We start from the raw sequence: 15,740 nt of genomic DNA on the forward strand, positions 1-15,740 counted from the left end.
CTTTGAGGCTATCACAAAGACCGCAAAGTGATTATTTCATTCTCATTAAATGGCCTTCCCTAAATAACAGGTGTTTTTATTGGCATTAATGTAGTCATTATTATATTCTCATTGTTCTTTTTTTTTAAATTGAATCAGTTAATATAAATCATTTTCCTGAAATGCTCTCATTTCTTATTTCTTATAGTATAGTAAAAGGGTTCTTAACCTAGATGAATTAAAAAAACTTACAACTATTTAACATAACTTTTCCTGGTATCTGGAATTATAACCAGTATCAGGAATCTAAAGTTTAGTATGTTAATACCTCAGAAGGCACAATTACTTCTGTTCACTTCCAAAGGTAGGGTCTTCCTATTAATTTCATCTACATTTGTATTTAGTTCCTAAAAGAATGCCTTTTCTAGAAGAAAAAGGCACCTGAAAGATTCATGCGCCATATTTGTTTTTAGTTACTCATCAAAGTTTTATACTTTGCCTATTTATAAATTCTGGAGAATTAAATGGTTTGTATGCTAGGTAGTCGTCCAAGTTCTTTCTTTTTAGTAGGTGAGATATGGGAGAATCCTACGTTATTAAAGAATGCCTTAACCATTTGCTCACTCAAACAGAAAACCCAGAGTTTAACGTCGAGGCTCGAAAGATGATTTCTTTGGGACAGGGAGCATCGAACAGTCGGTTTTTAAGTAAGTGAGTGAGTGTGTAGCATTTGGCCCCCAGCCTTACACTTCGTCAGGGCTGACACCGGCACTGGCGATTCTTGGCCACACCGGGGCAGCCTCTCCCTGACTGGGGGCTGGGGAAAGAAATCCGTTCCAGCGAAGCTGACAATGTAGCCAAGTCCGTATTTATCGTGGCTGCCAAGAATCATTTAAAGGGGAAAAGAAAACCAATTTTTAACAAAATTAACCCAAACCCAAGACCCTCAATAAAACAAACAAAACCCCCAAAAAACAACGGGCCAAGGAGATGGATATCTTATTGTTCTCTTGGAAGAAAGTCCCCTCATCCTGAAACCCCAAAGGTCTCTCCCCGTCCTTTACCACTCACCCCTTCACTTACCCCCCACTCCCCACCCCCCACCTTCCCAACCAGTGAAGTCTGGGAGTATAGGTTAGTTCCCAAAAGGAAGCCCCACACGTCCACACCCCTTCAGACTCATTCCAACACCCCATCCCCTAGGGTAACATAATTGCACTCAAACCAGGGGAATGGGGGTGGGGGGCGAATCAAATCAACCTAGCCTGACCGCCTATCCTCCCCCAAAGGATGAAGCCTGTGATTGGCTTGGTGGGCTCTTCTTCCCGCCCCGGTGAGACTGGGAGGAGAAAAGAAGGGGGAGGGAGGGTCCCCTCACTGGCCTCGGGTGGAAGTAGGAGGAGGAAGAGGAGGAGGAGGAGGAGAGATCTGAAAGGAAAGGGGAGGAAGGGGGTTGTGGTGGGGAGAATGTGAGCCGGGTTAATGTGAACTGAGAACCAGCTAGAAGAGGGGGGCGGAGAAGAGGAGGAAGGAAGGGAGGAAGAAGAGGAGGAGGAGGGAAAGCCAAACGGTTCCGTGCAGCAGCAGCGGCAGCAGCAATCTCCGCAGCAGCAGCGGCAGCAGAGGGGAAAGCCGCGGGGAGGAAAGCGGCCCCGCGTGTGCGTGCCGGGTAGGCGCTCACTCCAGAGTTGGGCAGCTCGGGCAGTTCTAGCAGCCAGGAGGGACAGCAGCAGCACTGGAGCCCGTGCTCTCTTCGGAGAGCAGGCGAGAGCAACAGCAGGAAGAAGGCTCCTAGGGACTTGCTTGAGAGCTTTTCACATCCCTCCCCTCTAGTCTTCCTTTCCCTTCTAGTTTCATTGCCAGCTTGCATTTTCCCCGCAGCCTTCCGGCTTTTGCAGCCGCCCCGGGGAGGAAGCAACCGGGGCTGGAGTGTGGGAAGAGGTCGGATTGGACGGTAGGGGACCTCCCTTACCTTCTTTGCTTTGGCACTAACGGCGTTGGCGTCTCCTGGGGCTACAACTTCCCCAAGGGGGCTAGAGTGCATCCCAGAGGCGACCAGGAAGAAGAGCGAAGTCCAAAGAGTAGCTCTCTCAGCCGCTGGTGACTCTTTTTAGAAGTCCGGAGAGAGGAGAGGGCAGCAACCGCCTCGAATCCCCCTACCCCAAGAGTTGGGGGTGCTCTTGCCCCCGGGCTCCATGGCGACCGGGCTGGGGGAGCCAGTCTATGGACTTTCGGAAGATGAAGTAAGTGATTTACTCCCCCATACCTCCCGTGAATTGGTATGCTTACCCTAAGCCCATCTGTCACCCTCGCCCCACCCCCATTCCCTTCCACTTCCCGGGGGATCAAGGGAGTTTCGTGTGCGCGGGAGGGTTGAATCTTAAGAGGGTCAGGTTAGAGGGTGGGGGTCCTGGCAGGTTCTTGCTTGCTTGCACTCTTCTTTATTCCCTCATATTTAAAGGGGTTAGAGGAGCGCTGGTACTGCATGTGTTTCTAGGACTCTGAGTGAGGGGCACAGTGGCAGCGGGTATGGAAGGGTCCCAAGAGTGCCGTGTAACGGCACCTGGGCCACCTGGCAGCTCAGATTTCCTGGGACTGGACCCAGTTCTCCAGGGCGCTTCTCCCTTCTCCCCGCCTGCTGCTCTCAGCCTTAGCTATTGCCTTTCTCACCGCCCAGAGCGCGCGTTGTTTGTAAATAAAACCGCGGAACTCCCTGTGCCCTGGCTGGGGCTCCGGGGCCCAAATACTCCTTTGTGTACGGGAAAGGGGAAGTAGTGTGTGCCTGGTGCCTTTCCCCTACTGTACCTCTTAAAGAGGAGTCCTTTGGGCACCGAAGAAAAAGGGAACTCTCCAAACTTTATACCTTTCCCTCCGGCCTGGGGTTTCATTCTCCTGTGTCACGTCTGTCTTTGGGGCCAACGGCAGATTCTTGGTGTGTCGTGATTGGGCTTGGAAGCTAATTGACTTCTTCTGATAACTTCCCAATTAATGTCACCTGTTTTAGACCCGCTCGACGTGTGTGTGTGTGTTTCATCTTTGAAGATGGGTGAAGAAGTTTGGCTCCGTATGCATATGAACACAGATTTATGATACACAGTTTGGTTGGAGGGCTGGTATTGTTTATGTATAAGTGCGTACGAGTGGGTGGGAATGAGGAGGGTAGCAGGTGCTTTTAGGAAACTTAGATGGTGGTTGCCGCCCAGCCATTTTCTTTCCTAAGGATTCAGAGACTAAGATCTCAGGGGTGGATGGATTGACAGAGGAGAGAGATAATTGGATTTTTAAAAGTTAACCAAACATACATATAAATCCACAACCCAAACAATGTTTGTTTAAATGAAAAGGGTTTTGTTTTTATCCCTAGGAAACCTCCCCCCACCCCCACCCCCGTTTCCCAACAAGCCTGGTAAATCACAGCTCAGCCCTCTTAGCAAGCTGTATTCTCGGTTCTTATTGGTGTGCTTCCATGCCAAAAAGAGGAGTGGGAGGAATATCACCCTGGAAGCCGGAGTGACAGAGAAGCTGTATGGAGCAGGTAGGAGTGGTTTCCCCATCTGGCTGTGTTTTCGTGTTCAGGTTTGTTTCTCTGGAGAGGTGAATTTACAATCCATGAAGCATTACTCAGCAGGGAGGTATTTCCTATCCTAGTCGGTTGTGCATTTCATGAAAAGTTGATGCCTGGAAATTCAGGCTTTCTTGGTTTCTCTTTCTTCCCTCTCTCTTTTCATTCTCTGGGTGAGGGGGTGGGGTTCGAAGAGAGGCTATAATCCGGGACATGCCCACATTATGGCTTCTCTCAGAGCAATGTAGGCATCTGTTACCCACCTACTGTTGGCATCCTACATGTGTATGTGTGTGAGTAGACTGGGGAAAGTGTGTATGGGCATATAAACATGTATGCAAAAAATGTGTAGGGTATATTTATCTAGTAATTCTTAGTTTGGGTGGATTGCACTTTATTTTTAAAGATGGGTTAGGAAACACCTGTGGTTTCCTTTAAGTAATTATAATGAAGAAATCCGTATTTGTGATGGAATACTGTTTAAAATAATGTATCTTTTTGTACAACTAGCTGCATAATAGTGTTATTTCATGAAGCTATGGATTTCAGAATCTTTAGGCTTGTCACTCCTTCCCAGTCGTCTTCCTTTCATTCTTCCTTCTCCTTATTTATTATTTTCAATAGAAAGAAGGCAGAGCTTCCAGGAGTGTGGTAAGATAGAGACATTTCCGAACAAAGAGGCTGGGGCTTGGTCCTGGTATTGTGGGTGAGAGTCAGCTGCAGTTCTGTCTCATTAAGGTTATTAACATAACATGATTGTTAGAAAAACTGTGTGAAAATGTACTTTTAGAAATGCTCTAGTAATATGTGGTGTGGTTTATTTTAGGTCATGCTTTTCTTTCAGAGGGGCAGCGATTGAGCCGATTTCACATAACTGTGGTTTTTTCGTGCTAATGGAGCTTTCTTGATATTCAGAACCAGTTTAAGAATCCAGTGTGCTCTTGAGAGCTTGTCATACCTTTTTGTCTAGGTTGGTTAATATTTTTAACTTGTGACAAGGAAAGGCTTGAATGTATTATATATGGTGTATATACTCATATATGTGTATACATACACACACATATATTGTGTGTATATCTATTAGTTTGAACATTTAAATGAGTAACCAGAGGCTATGAAGAAATTGTTGAATTTATTTTCCATTGTGACCATTTCTTTCTAGTGCTACACATGCTCTTGTATCAACAGGATAAATCTCATCAGGCTTCCCTTTTCTAAGGAATGCTATTTGATGACTATATTTCTTTGGCATTTTGTTTGGAGAAGAGATTTTATACTGTCACACTTTGGCCATGGTAAAGTCAAGGAATGCTTCTGCAAAATATTAACAGCAAATTATAGTGGTATTATAGCTAGTTTAGTTTTCCAGATTCTTTGGAGTCAGTCTGGAGGAAAAACAGAGATGGTTTTTGAAAGAATAGTGTCTAATGAACTTCATTTCTGGGCCCTGTTCTGTGTCCATTCACATATGATCCAAGTGTATGTACTACATCTGATAATCCGAGTAATGGGCATATATCTAACTGGCTTTTCCAATGTATATTGTTAGTCCATTTTTTAAAATGTCAGTATGTGCACAGTGTCATCTTCAAATGTCATAAAATCCATGGGAATCCTCTTCTCATTGTACTGCTCAGATGTGTGAAGACCATCCTCCTTAGCAGTGGTCAACACTTCCTACTTTAATAGTTTAATATTTTATTTGATATTGATAATCCTGGGGTCTTCACAGGTTTTTTTTAAGATGATTGAATCCCTCAATAAATATTGTGTCATCATTGTCAGTATTTGTGGGATTCTTGGAGAGTTTTAAGGCTGTATTTTATCCTACCAAGCCAAATGTTTGTTTTATTTTTCCTTTCCTACAAACAATAAAAAGGTTTGGATATTGTATTCTTTATACCTTTTAACCAGTGATAAAAAAGATGGAGACTGCTGTAAAAAAATCAGGAATTAATACTTTCTGAAGGCATTTTAAATAAAGGACTACTTTATTTTTTATAAAATAGTTTTGAATAAATGAATGAAAATTTATTCTTAAGAAGTTGGGGGTAAATCAGTTTTGTAAATCAAACTAATTATCTTTTAAATAAACTTTTTAGCAAAACAGAGCTATGTATTAATTGAGTGTTTATAGATTAGTTTTATTTAACCCTTCCTTCTTTCTTTCCTTCCTGTTTTTCTTCCTTTTGTACTTGTGTCTTTAGCTCTTAGCCCAGTGCCTGGCACATGTAACTGCTTAATAAATTGTACATTGATAGATTGATTCTTGAAGTCTATTACTGTAATGAACACAGCAGGTAGTCCATAAATATCAGATGATTAGACGCTTTGCTTGAACTTTTAAAAATAAGTGCTGGAAGGGGTTGGATTGGAGGACAGTACCATTCATTGCTTTGATGGTTTTATTATACTTAATGTAGTCAGAAAAGGTAATTTGAAGGAGGAGGGTAATGGGGAGAGGAAGTGGGACAGGATCAGTTTATAATTATGCTAGATAAATTCATGTCTGTTCTAGTTCAGATTGATCATGATTAGAACCTGTTCAATTTGAGTGACTGAGTTAGAAAATGCCATCAGCATAAATTTTGGCTGGGTGGAAATGGGTGTGGTTAGACTTTTGTTTGAGGTTCAATAAAGACTAGATCAGTTTGGTTTGAAATAATCAGTTTAGAACAATTTTTCAATTGGCTCAAGCCCTTGACATTTTTTGGCAGTCATTGTCACTTTGGGGCATGTTTTTCTCATGAATATAACACAATATTAACTGTGCCTTTCACTGTTTATTGACTGACTGATTTAAAAAGCCTAAGTAAAGGTATTTGAGGAAAATGTCTACTAGGCAAAATTTTTGTGGTTTAACTGGGATAAGGATCTTAGAATATTAGATTTAGTGTCTTTTTTTTCATGGCTGCAGTGAATGGGGAGCTCAAATATGAGCCTCAATTATGGATTGACAATGGGGTGATCTGCTCCTTTCTCTTGTTTGTTTCCCCCCCTTTCCTCATACAAACCATCCATGCCTTGAAATGAACAGTTAGCCATTTTGGCAAGCAGCACAAAATGCTTCTTAAAATTCAGAGAAACCCTGTGTCTCTGGTCCATGTTGGTAGAAAGAAGCTAGGATATTACAAAATTGATGCTAAGAAAGCTGTTGGGGATGTGGGTTGGAGGAGCAGGATGAGGTCAGGTTTAGGAAGAGCTCACAAGCCTCTTTCATAAATATATATATTAACAAATTATTCTTTTCTAAGTTCAGGTATGTCTATGCTGCTGAAAGATTCTACTGTCAGTTTTCTGGGACAAAGCTCCAGTAGCCATCCCTACTTAGAGGGGGAAGACCAGAGAGTCAGAATTTTGTATGTTAATGCCAAATTACCCATATGTTACAAGCAAAGAGAAGAACAGAATCCATAGATGATTGGTGCTACTTCATTTTATCAACAAGTAAAAGTATGGGTACCTGTTCCACTCATACAGACTGCAAGTTATTCATATTTTTTTAACCTGTCGTTTTTGTATATGTGGTAGAGGCCTTTCGCTAGTTCTTTTTATATTTTATATCAGTTATAGTGAGTTCTTGTATGACAGGCTCATCTGATTTTCTAATCATACATTTCTTGGATGACATTCCTTATTTCCAGTTATTGCATATACTAATTTATTAGAAATATTCTACAGTCTTGATTTTGACCACCATGTCTTTTCCCATTACCTTTTTGGATTACCTACAATTTTTATTCCTTGCATATTAGAGTTTTCTAGATTTGCCACCCATCTACCATATAAATATATATGTACACATATGTATGTATGTACAAAAGATTATTAAAAAGCTTTGGGCAATTTTCCAAAAAGTGATGATTGAACCTGTGATTTCATTGGGATATAGGCAGTTCCCAGGTGAAGAAAGCTTCCCCATCAATGCCGGTTTCTACTTTTTCTATAATTTAGCCTTAGATAGTTATAAGGGGACATTGAGAAAATAAGTAATTTGCCTAGTGTCACACAGCTACCATATGTTAGAGATGGGACTTTGGACCATATCCTCTTGTCTTCTTTGCCAGCTCTTTATTATGTCATGTTGTCTGCAATTCCCAAATGCAGTGCTGTTGCATTTATTGAATTTACTAATATGCAAATGTTTTTATGCCTTTTTTATAGGTGTGGAAATTCTTAGCTATCAATTTTTGGTGACACTGGCATTCAAAACTTGTCAGAGATGCAAATTTCATTGGATTTCATCTCTCCCTTATTAGCCCAGCCTATTCTGGGAAAGGGGGCAGTAAACTATGAAATGATATAAAAGTTTTACTCAAAAAGGAACTATTCTATTGATATTCTGTTGATAATTGAGTGGGATTTTTTATGTCTTTGCTCTCTATATATTTAGATATCTCAGTTTTGTTGATGCATATTGTGAAGGTTAAGTTAAATTACATGTGTTAATGAGAGAGAGAGAATAGTTAATGAAAAACTTTAGACTTGGAATTAGGCATGATCAAGTTCTGCTAATAACAATTCTATGACTATGGTTAATTCACTTAACCTTCCAGTTTCTGTAAATCAGGAATAATATCTATACAACCTAACTCCTAGCCTTTTTCTTGTTGCGTGAGAATCAAATGAGATGATGAATGTAATATATTCAGTAAACTTTAAAGAGCTACATATTATTAGGGATGTTATTAGTATTGTTATTTGTAAACTACTCATAATTGGTAAGACAAAGTTGAATTCTGTAGTCTTATTTGAGAACTTACAGAATTGGACTTGACCAAAAATTTCACTGAATGATAATTTATCTAGTGCCTGTTGCATGCATAGATCACTGTGCTGTCTCATAAATAAATCAGAGAAGTATAATACATAGGCTCATAGTAGTATATGCTATTATTTGTTATAGTTAAAAAAACTTGAAGAAGCTTCAGGTTTGGTATCTCACTTATTCAGCATTAATATGCAGGCCAAATTCATTTGAGGGGTTATAGTTTTTTCATAGTGTTTTGGTGTAACCAGCATGATGTCACCTGTAAACAGGACCATCTGGAGGACCACCAAGAATCACTTTTTAATTTCAAATTTTGCCCTGGATGTCTTCCACCACAATGCTGAAGCATCTATCATCTTTTTCTATAACTTGACTGATTTAAATTATCAGAGGGTTGGACAAGGTTATTTATATCATTTATGGAATTTTAAAAAGTATCAATTTTTTTTTAAACGCTTACCTTCCATCTTGGAATCAATACTATACTGTGTATTGGTTCCAAGTCAGAAGGGCAGTAAGGGATAGGCAGTAGGGGCTAAGTGACTTTTCCAGGGTCACACAGCTAGGAAGTGTCTGAGGTCAGATTTGAACCCAGGACCTCCCATCTTTGGGCCTCACTCTCAATCTACTGAGCCATCTAGATGCCCCCCAATTATCAATTTAATTTTTAAAAAGTGTTATATATTTTTCCAATTACATATAAAAAGAATTTTTAACATTAAAAAAATTGAGTTCCAAATTATCTCCATCTCTCCCACTTTCCTTCCGGTCCCCCTTTCCTGAGATGGCAAACAATCTGTTAAAAGATTTTACATGTGCAATCATGTAAAATATTTTTTATTTCTGATTTGTTTTTGATTGACTTTATTTGCATGTTGCTTACTTTTCCCACTGTTTCTCCCCCAGTCCCTCAAACCGAGCCATTCCTTATACTAAAGAATTTTTAAAAGGTAGAAAGAAAGGAAAGTTTTGAAAAACTAACCAGTATATGAGAAAAGTATGATAATATATGTAGTGTTTTATACCTCTGTTTCCCTGATTCAGAGAATCTTTCATAATTTTGATGTATGAATGGGTGACACTTTGATGTAGAACTCTTAAGGCAGGTTCTAAGTTAATAAAGAATGCATTTTATACAGATTATAATGTGCAACTAGACAGTCCATATCACTTTTCTGTAAATATCTACATTTATAGATGGTTAGAGAATTGGGTTCAGAATCAAACTGGAGGAAGAGAGAGCACTGGGTTGTTTCTGGTTTGGCTAATACTTTTAATGACTGCAAACTTCTTTCAGAGACAAAAGTCCATTTAAAAAACAATATTCTACCTAACCTTTATGACTGGAAGTCATGAAATACCAAAAACTCCAAAGGATTAAAAATAAGTTATCCTATAGAGGGCAGTGGGGAAGTGTATGGTGGATGAAAGCAGACTGGAAAGCCTCACAAATTAGGGGCTATGATCAGGACCTAGAAAAGAGGATGTCTTCAAGTAAATATCTGCTCAACAAAGAAGGTGGTCTCCTTCTGGGGAACGATTGGAGGAAGCCTTTGTGTTTCTCTGACATCCCTGTGATGTCAAGAGGAAGTAAAAATAGGATTCCAACCATGGTATATGGATGAACCCCCATGTGGTGAGCTGAGAGAAGATCACAGACAATATTGAATTGTGCTATTTTTAGAAGATGATGTTTTACTGGTAAACAATTACCATGAGAACTAGGTCTGAGGATATGTGGGGAAATGTGCATGGAGTTTAAATGTTCAGTTTTATGAAATTTTCTTTTAAGCACACAAATGATTTTGCTGTAACTTGCAGAAATAAATATCATGTAAATAGATTATGATGTTATAGTAAGAACACTAGATTTAGAGATGGAGTCTGAGTTCAAATTTTGAATCTGGGTCAGATTCTGGCCCTGGGCTTGGACCTGAGAAAGCCCCGAATCCAAAACCTGCCTTAAACATTCTCCTTGCAACCCTGGGAAAGTCACTTAACTCTGTCTCAATTTTCTCATTTCTAAAATGAATGGTTTGGATGTGGCAGACTTCAAGGTCCCTTCTGGTTCCAAGCTTATGATCCTATGAAATTATCATGGATTATTCCAAAGATATTAATAGTACTGAATAATAACTGACATGAAACTCATTGTCTCATTTGATTCTTATAACTTCCCTATGAGATCAGTGCAATAGCTATTGTCTTCATTTTATAGATGACAGAAATGAGACTCAGAAAGGTTAACCAATTTAAGGATATTTTAGGGGATGGTCAGGGTTCAGAATTTTTCTGCAGTGATTTGTCATTCAGCTAAGAGTTGGAAGAGGCCAGAGCCCAGGATGTCAAGGCAGATAAAGGCAAGAGAAGGAATGAGTGTCAAGGCTGACCACTGCAGGGGGATTGAGCAGTGAGTGAGTTCCAGAGAACCAATTGCCATTTGTTGTGGGAGGCTTCCATGGGATATATTTTTTACTGAGCATGTGAATGGACTGGCATCTTGGATGACTGCAATCTACTTCTGCCTTTGTTAGCCAAAGTTGGGGTGACTTTACTTCAAGGTAGTTAAGTCTAAGGAGTTAACTCTTGGGGTTAACTCTAATAAGGGAGTGATGGTCATTCTTCAGGCTTAAACCCTGTCCTGATTCAAAGCAGGGAGACTAATTAGAGCAAAAACAAAAGACAGATCCCAAAAGGTCAGGTACTTTATAAACAGTGGGCCTAATAGAAAAATCTGGCTTTAGTCAGGGCTGTTTTTTTTTTTGTTGAATAAACAAGTCTAGGATATGTTATAGGTAGCAAAATCCCCTATGACAGGGTTCTTAATTTTGGGTTCTCTTTCTCTGTGGATAGATATGATAGGCTCATGAACTCAGATTGCAAAAAAAAAAAAAAAGTTGCGTCTTTAACTTACCTCCAAAATGTAGCCTTTTCTTTCATAAAGAATGTAAGCAACAATATGATCTTTCACAATAGTTTAATCATGCTTTTATTTGGGGATTTCGGTTTTATATGAGTATTCTTTTACAACAATGACCAGTATGGAAATATGTTTTGCATGACAGTACATGTATAATCCAGATCAGATTGCATACTAACTCTGAAAGGGGAGAGTGAAGAGGTAGAAGGAGATATTGAATTTATAATTTTTAGAAAATGTATGTTGGAAATTGTTATTACATGTAATTGGGAAAATAAAATCTTTGAATAAAAAAATGTAGTCAACAAACATTCTGAGGAGTCATTTGGCCTCACCAGATTACCAAAGGGGTCCATGACTTTAAAAAGAATAAGAATTCCTTCTCCAAGGCTACTATCTTTGACCGAATCAGGAATCCCCAAGCTTAATATCACTGCCAGCCAATTACTTTGCAGTAACTTTGTAAGGTACTTGGTGAATTCTTTGGCAAATAGGCTCGCCTTGAAAGATGAACTTCTTTTTAACCTACTTTCTTTACAAGAGAATTTGCATTTGAAAATCAAGGCCCATGGATTTCTTAAAAAAAGTGATTGATCTATGGTATGAAACTTGTAGAAAACAGCAAGGGAGGGGAGATTATGATGATCATCAGGCTGAAATTCCTAGAGAGCTAAGATGCTTCTCTTGGAAAGGAAGAGGATTTGTTATCTTTTAGGATTCAGAATTTCTGTAGGCCATCATAGTTGCTTGACCCTCTCAAGTTACCTTCCTTCCTTTTTTTTTTTTTTTGGCAATCTCCTAAAGGCATTTAGTGACATGCTCATTCTTTGGGCTGTGAGTAGGGAAGATACTCATCCCTCTCCATCTTCCTTTGTTTGGTTTCTTGAGGTACTGTGCAGAGTCATACGATATCTCTCAGTGGAAGAACAAATTCTGTGCTGTTCTTTCCCATATTCTCAAAAGAAGTCCAAGGTCATCCTATCACCCCTTTCAGAAGGGCTGATTCCCCACTAGTACCCTTTCTGCTGAGGTTATTAGACAAAAGTGCATGGCAGAGCTAGAATTTCAATTTTGGGGTAAATAGGGGCAGTGGAATAGCATTCAATAAGCCTCACCCAAGGAGTTAAAAGGAAGAGCCAGCACTCCCTCTCTGGGTGACAGGAGATTCCATGTACAGTGGTATGTGCTTTACTATATGCAAGGAAAACATCGTGCTAGGTATTATTAGAGGACATAAATATAAATGCATTCTGGTCCATCCTCAAGGAGCTTTCAGTCTAGGTGGGAGTGGGATGGGGAAAAGGTGATAAGCATATGCAAGTAATTATTCATGTCACATACCAACTGTGTGATTCTAGTCAAGTTGCATAAGTTTAGGATGATAGGATTATTATTATTATTAAAACCCTTACCTTGTGTCTTAGAATCAATACTGTGTATTGGTTCCAAGTCAGAAGAGTGGTAAGAGCTAGGCAATGACTTGCCCAAGGTCACATTGCTAGGAAGTTTGAACCTAGGATCTCCTGTCTCTAGATCTGACTCTTAATCTATGGAGCCTCCCTGCTCCCCCAGGATTGATAGGATTATTGATTTAGAGCTGTAGGATCCTTTGAAATCATCTACTGCAATCTCCTGATTTTACAGTCCATGAAACTTTGGGGTTCAAAGATTTAAAGTGACTTGACCAAGGTTATAAAGCAGTAAGTGGAAGAGTCAGTATTTGAACCCACATCTTCTGATGTTAAATGTTGCACTCTTTTTACTGTACCATGATGGCTCCCAAGCAACTTTCTAAGAGTAAGTTGCAGAACCAGTGCTGATTTGCACTGATAGAAGATATTTTCTCACCAGGCATTCACCATATTAATGAAGTCAGAAGTCTTGCTGGATGCATAGAAAGCGCTTGATAAATGTGTTTAGATTGACTGTTGTTTACTCTAGTAGAATGTAAACTCTTGGAGGGTAGGGACTCTTATTTCCTTTGGTTTTTGATCCCTAGATGAAGGTGCTTAATAAATGAATTTAATTAAAAGAGATCATCAGGGTTTTTAGTTTTAATTTATTTTCAGTTCTGAATTAGTTCTCTCTGTCCTCCATCTCCCCCACTCATTTATGAAAACAACAAAAACAAAATGGTACAAATATATATCATTAAGTAAAAGCAACCCCCATATTAGCTATGTCCAGTAAAATATATTTTAATCTATATTCCTGAACCTATCACCGCTCTATCTGGAGGCATGTAGCATGTTTCATTGTAAAAAGTCTGGATCAATGGTTGGTTCCATTGTATTGATCTGATTTCCTAAGTTTTTCAAAGTTTTCTGCAGTATTCTCATTGTATAAACTATTCAAGGTTCTGAACACTTTGTATCAGTTTTTACAATTTCCTCCAGGTTTTTCTAAAACCATCCCCTTGTGAGAGTTTTAATGAAACAAATTCCTAATATTCCTGAGTAATTAAACAAATGTATTACTCAATGATATAAGAAGCATTGAGTCAAATAATTAGCTCCTACTTCCCTGAGACAAAAAGTTATTTTATATGTCTGACAGGACATACAATATCACAATAAGCTCCAAATAAAGTATTTCCTATTTGAAATCTTAATTAAACAAAACGGATAAATAATTTTTTAGTTTTGTATTTGATAATCTTGTTAGATCATCTTTGCCCAAAGATCAGGCAGTGTCTTTGGGAGAAGATTGTTGTAAATTTTAGGAATATTAAAGGATTCAGAGGTAAAAGAAATAGCAGAGAAATTTTAGTTTAATTCTTTCCTGTTTCAAACAGGGAAAAGGAGACCTAGAGAACTGAAAAAAAAATGAGCTCAGTAATATAGAAGGAGGTAAGCCCAGCCAGGATGCTAACCTCAGCTTTTCTGACTTATTTCTAGGGCTATTTCTGCTTCCCCTGCTTCTCCACTCTCCAGTTTTCATTGTTCCCTTATTGTCATAGAATAGGAAGAGGAAACCTTAAACTGTTCACATAGTAATTTGTAGTCAGTAAATGATTTGAAATGAACAGACCTCACTCACAGAGATCTGGCCTAACCCAGATGACTTGTGCTGCTGTTGTTTGTGAAAATAAAATTTTGTGTGGCTTTTAGAGGTGATATTTTTTCTTTTAAGCATAGATATTTATTTTTATATATAACATAATATGCTATGTAACAATGATATACATATGATTTGTTCCAAATAGGTAATAAATTATAATAAGTGTGCTTATCCAAGAGAAGCAAATTCTCACATTAGCTATGTTCAAAAATCTATTGTTTCATTCTCCCGTCCCCAAGAAGGCAGGTAGTGTTATATAGGTTATACATATTTAATACATATTTCCATGTTTATTGTGTTGTGAAATAAGAGACATATTGCTTACATTAGAGAAACTGCAAGGATAATAAAGAATGGCATGTTGCAATCTGCATTTGGACTCTGCTCCTTCTTTGGCTGTGGATATCCGTTTTTGTCATGAGTCCCTTGGAGTTGTCCTGGATTCTCGCCTTGTTGAAAATAGTCAAGCCTTTCACAATTGATCATCATCCTTTATTACTGTTACTGGGTATGACATTCTCCTGGTTCTGCTCACTTCACTTTTCATCACTTCATATAAGCCCAGGTTTGTTTGTTTTTTTAAATAATCATCCTGTTCATCATTTCTTATGGCACAATAATATTCCATTACAATCATATACCACAACTTGTTCAGTCATTCCCCTGTATCTTAATAATACTTTATATGAGTAGCTGATTGAACTAAAATTAAATGGGAAAGTATTGTTCACTTTTTAACCTATTCATTCAGAGCTTTTATTTAGTACCCATTGTATACTAGGCACTTTTAAAAGTTTAAATCCTCCTTTCTAGCTTTTCTCCCCAAACCCCACTTCCTTTGAAAATTGAGATAGATAAGTACTTACAAAATTTAGCTTGGGTTAAAACACACTCTAATATAAACTCTGGCAATTGTAAAAATTAAAATTAAACCTCAATAATAAAATTATATATTTTAAGGGATTTATTAATGATAATTAGAAATTAAGGAATAAAGATGATACAAAATAAAGACCATGTGCCTATGCCTGATTAACCCATTTAAAATCCCCGTGCTTAGCTTACCATTGCCACCAATCTCAATGTCATCATGCCAAAGAGAGAGGGGCAGGACCACCAACTCCATATTTATCCCCTGGATACAGGAAGTACATAATGACAGGAAGTCAGTGGGCTCCTGGGAAATGTAGTTCTTTTTTTTAGGGTAACATTTTCAATTATACACAATGTTTACCCTGTTTATAGAATGATTCAACATAGAATAGATTTCTCTAGGAAGAGAGGAGGTTCTTCATCCCTGGAGGTCTTTAAGCAAAGATTGAATGTGTCTTTGTTGAACTTGAAATTCTTTTTGATGAATGAATCAGATGAGATGATCTTTTAGATCTTCCTACTCTGAAATTTAGTGTTTCTGCAACGTACAAGGGTTCAAATTTTTCAAAGAAGTA

The 15,740-nt window shown here is 38.7% G+C and overlaps 1 protein-coding gene across 13 annotated transcripts in view; it reads left to right on the top strand.

Moving 5' to 3' along the window:
- Nucleotides 1-1,368: 1,368 nt before the first annotated feature.
- Nucleotides 1,369-15,740, top strand: part of NEDD4L (NEDD4 like E3 ubiquitin protein ligase) — a 444,249-nt gene continuing 429,877 nt past the window's right edge. For 8 of the 13 annotated variants that reach the window (XM_056824464.1, XM_056824466.1, XM_056824467.1 and 5 more), the window contains exon 1: nucleotides 2,084-2,222. In XM_056824464.1, the coding sequence (XP_056680442.1) occupies nucleotides 2,175-2,222 (48 nt within the window). In that variant the 5' untranslated portion in view covers nucleotides 2,084-2,174. Of the gene's footprint in view, nucleotides 2,223-2,294; nucleotides 3,515-15,740 lie in introns of those variants that run through there. The other 5 variants (XM_056824470.1, XM_056824465.1, XM_056824468.1 and 2 more) reach the window with 5 other exon arrangements.

This window comes from Monodelphis domestica, chromosome 3, assembly GCF_027887165.1.
Source record: "Monodelphis domestica isolate mMonDom1 chromosome 3, mMonDom1.pri, whole genome shotgun sequence".
NCBI lineage: Eukaryota > Metazoa > Chordata > Mammalia > Didelphimorphia > Didelphidae > Monodelphis > Monodelphis domestica.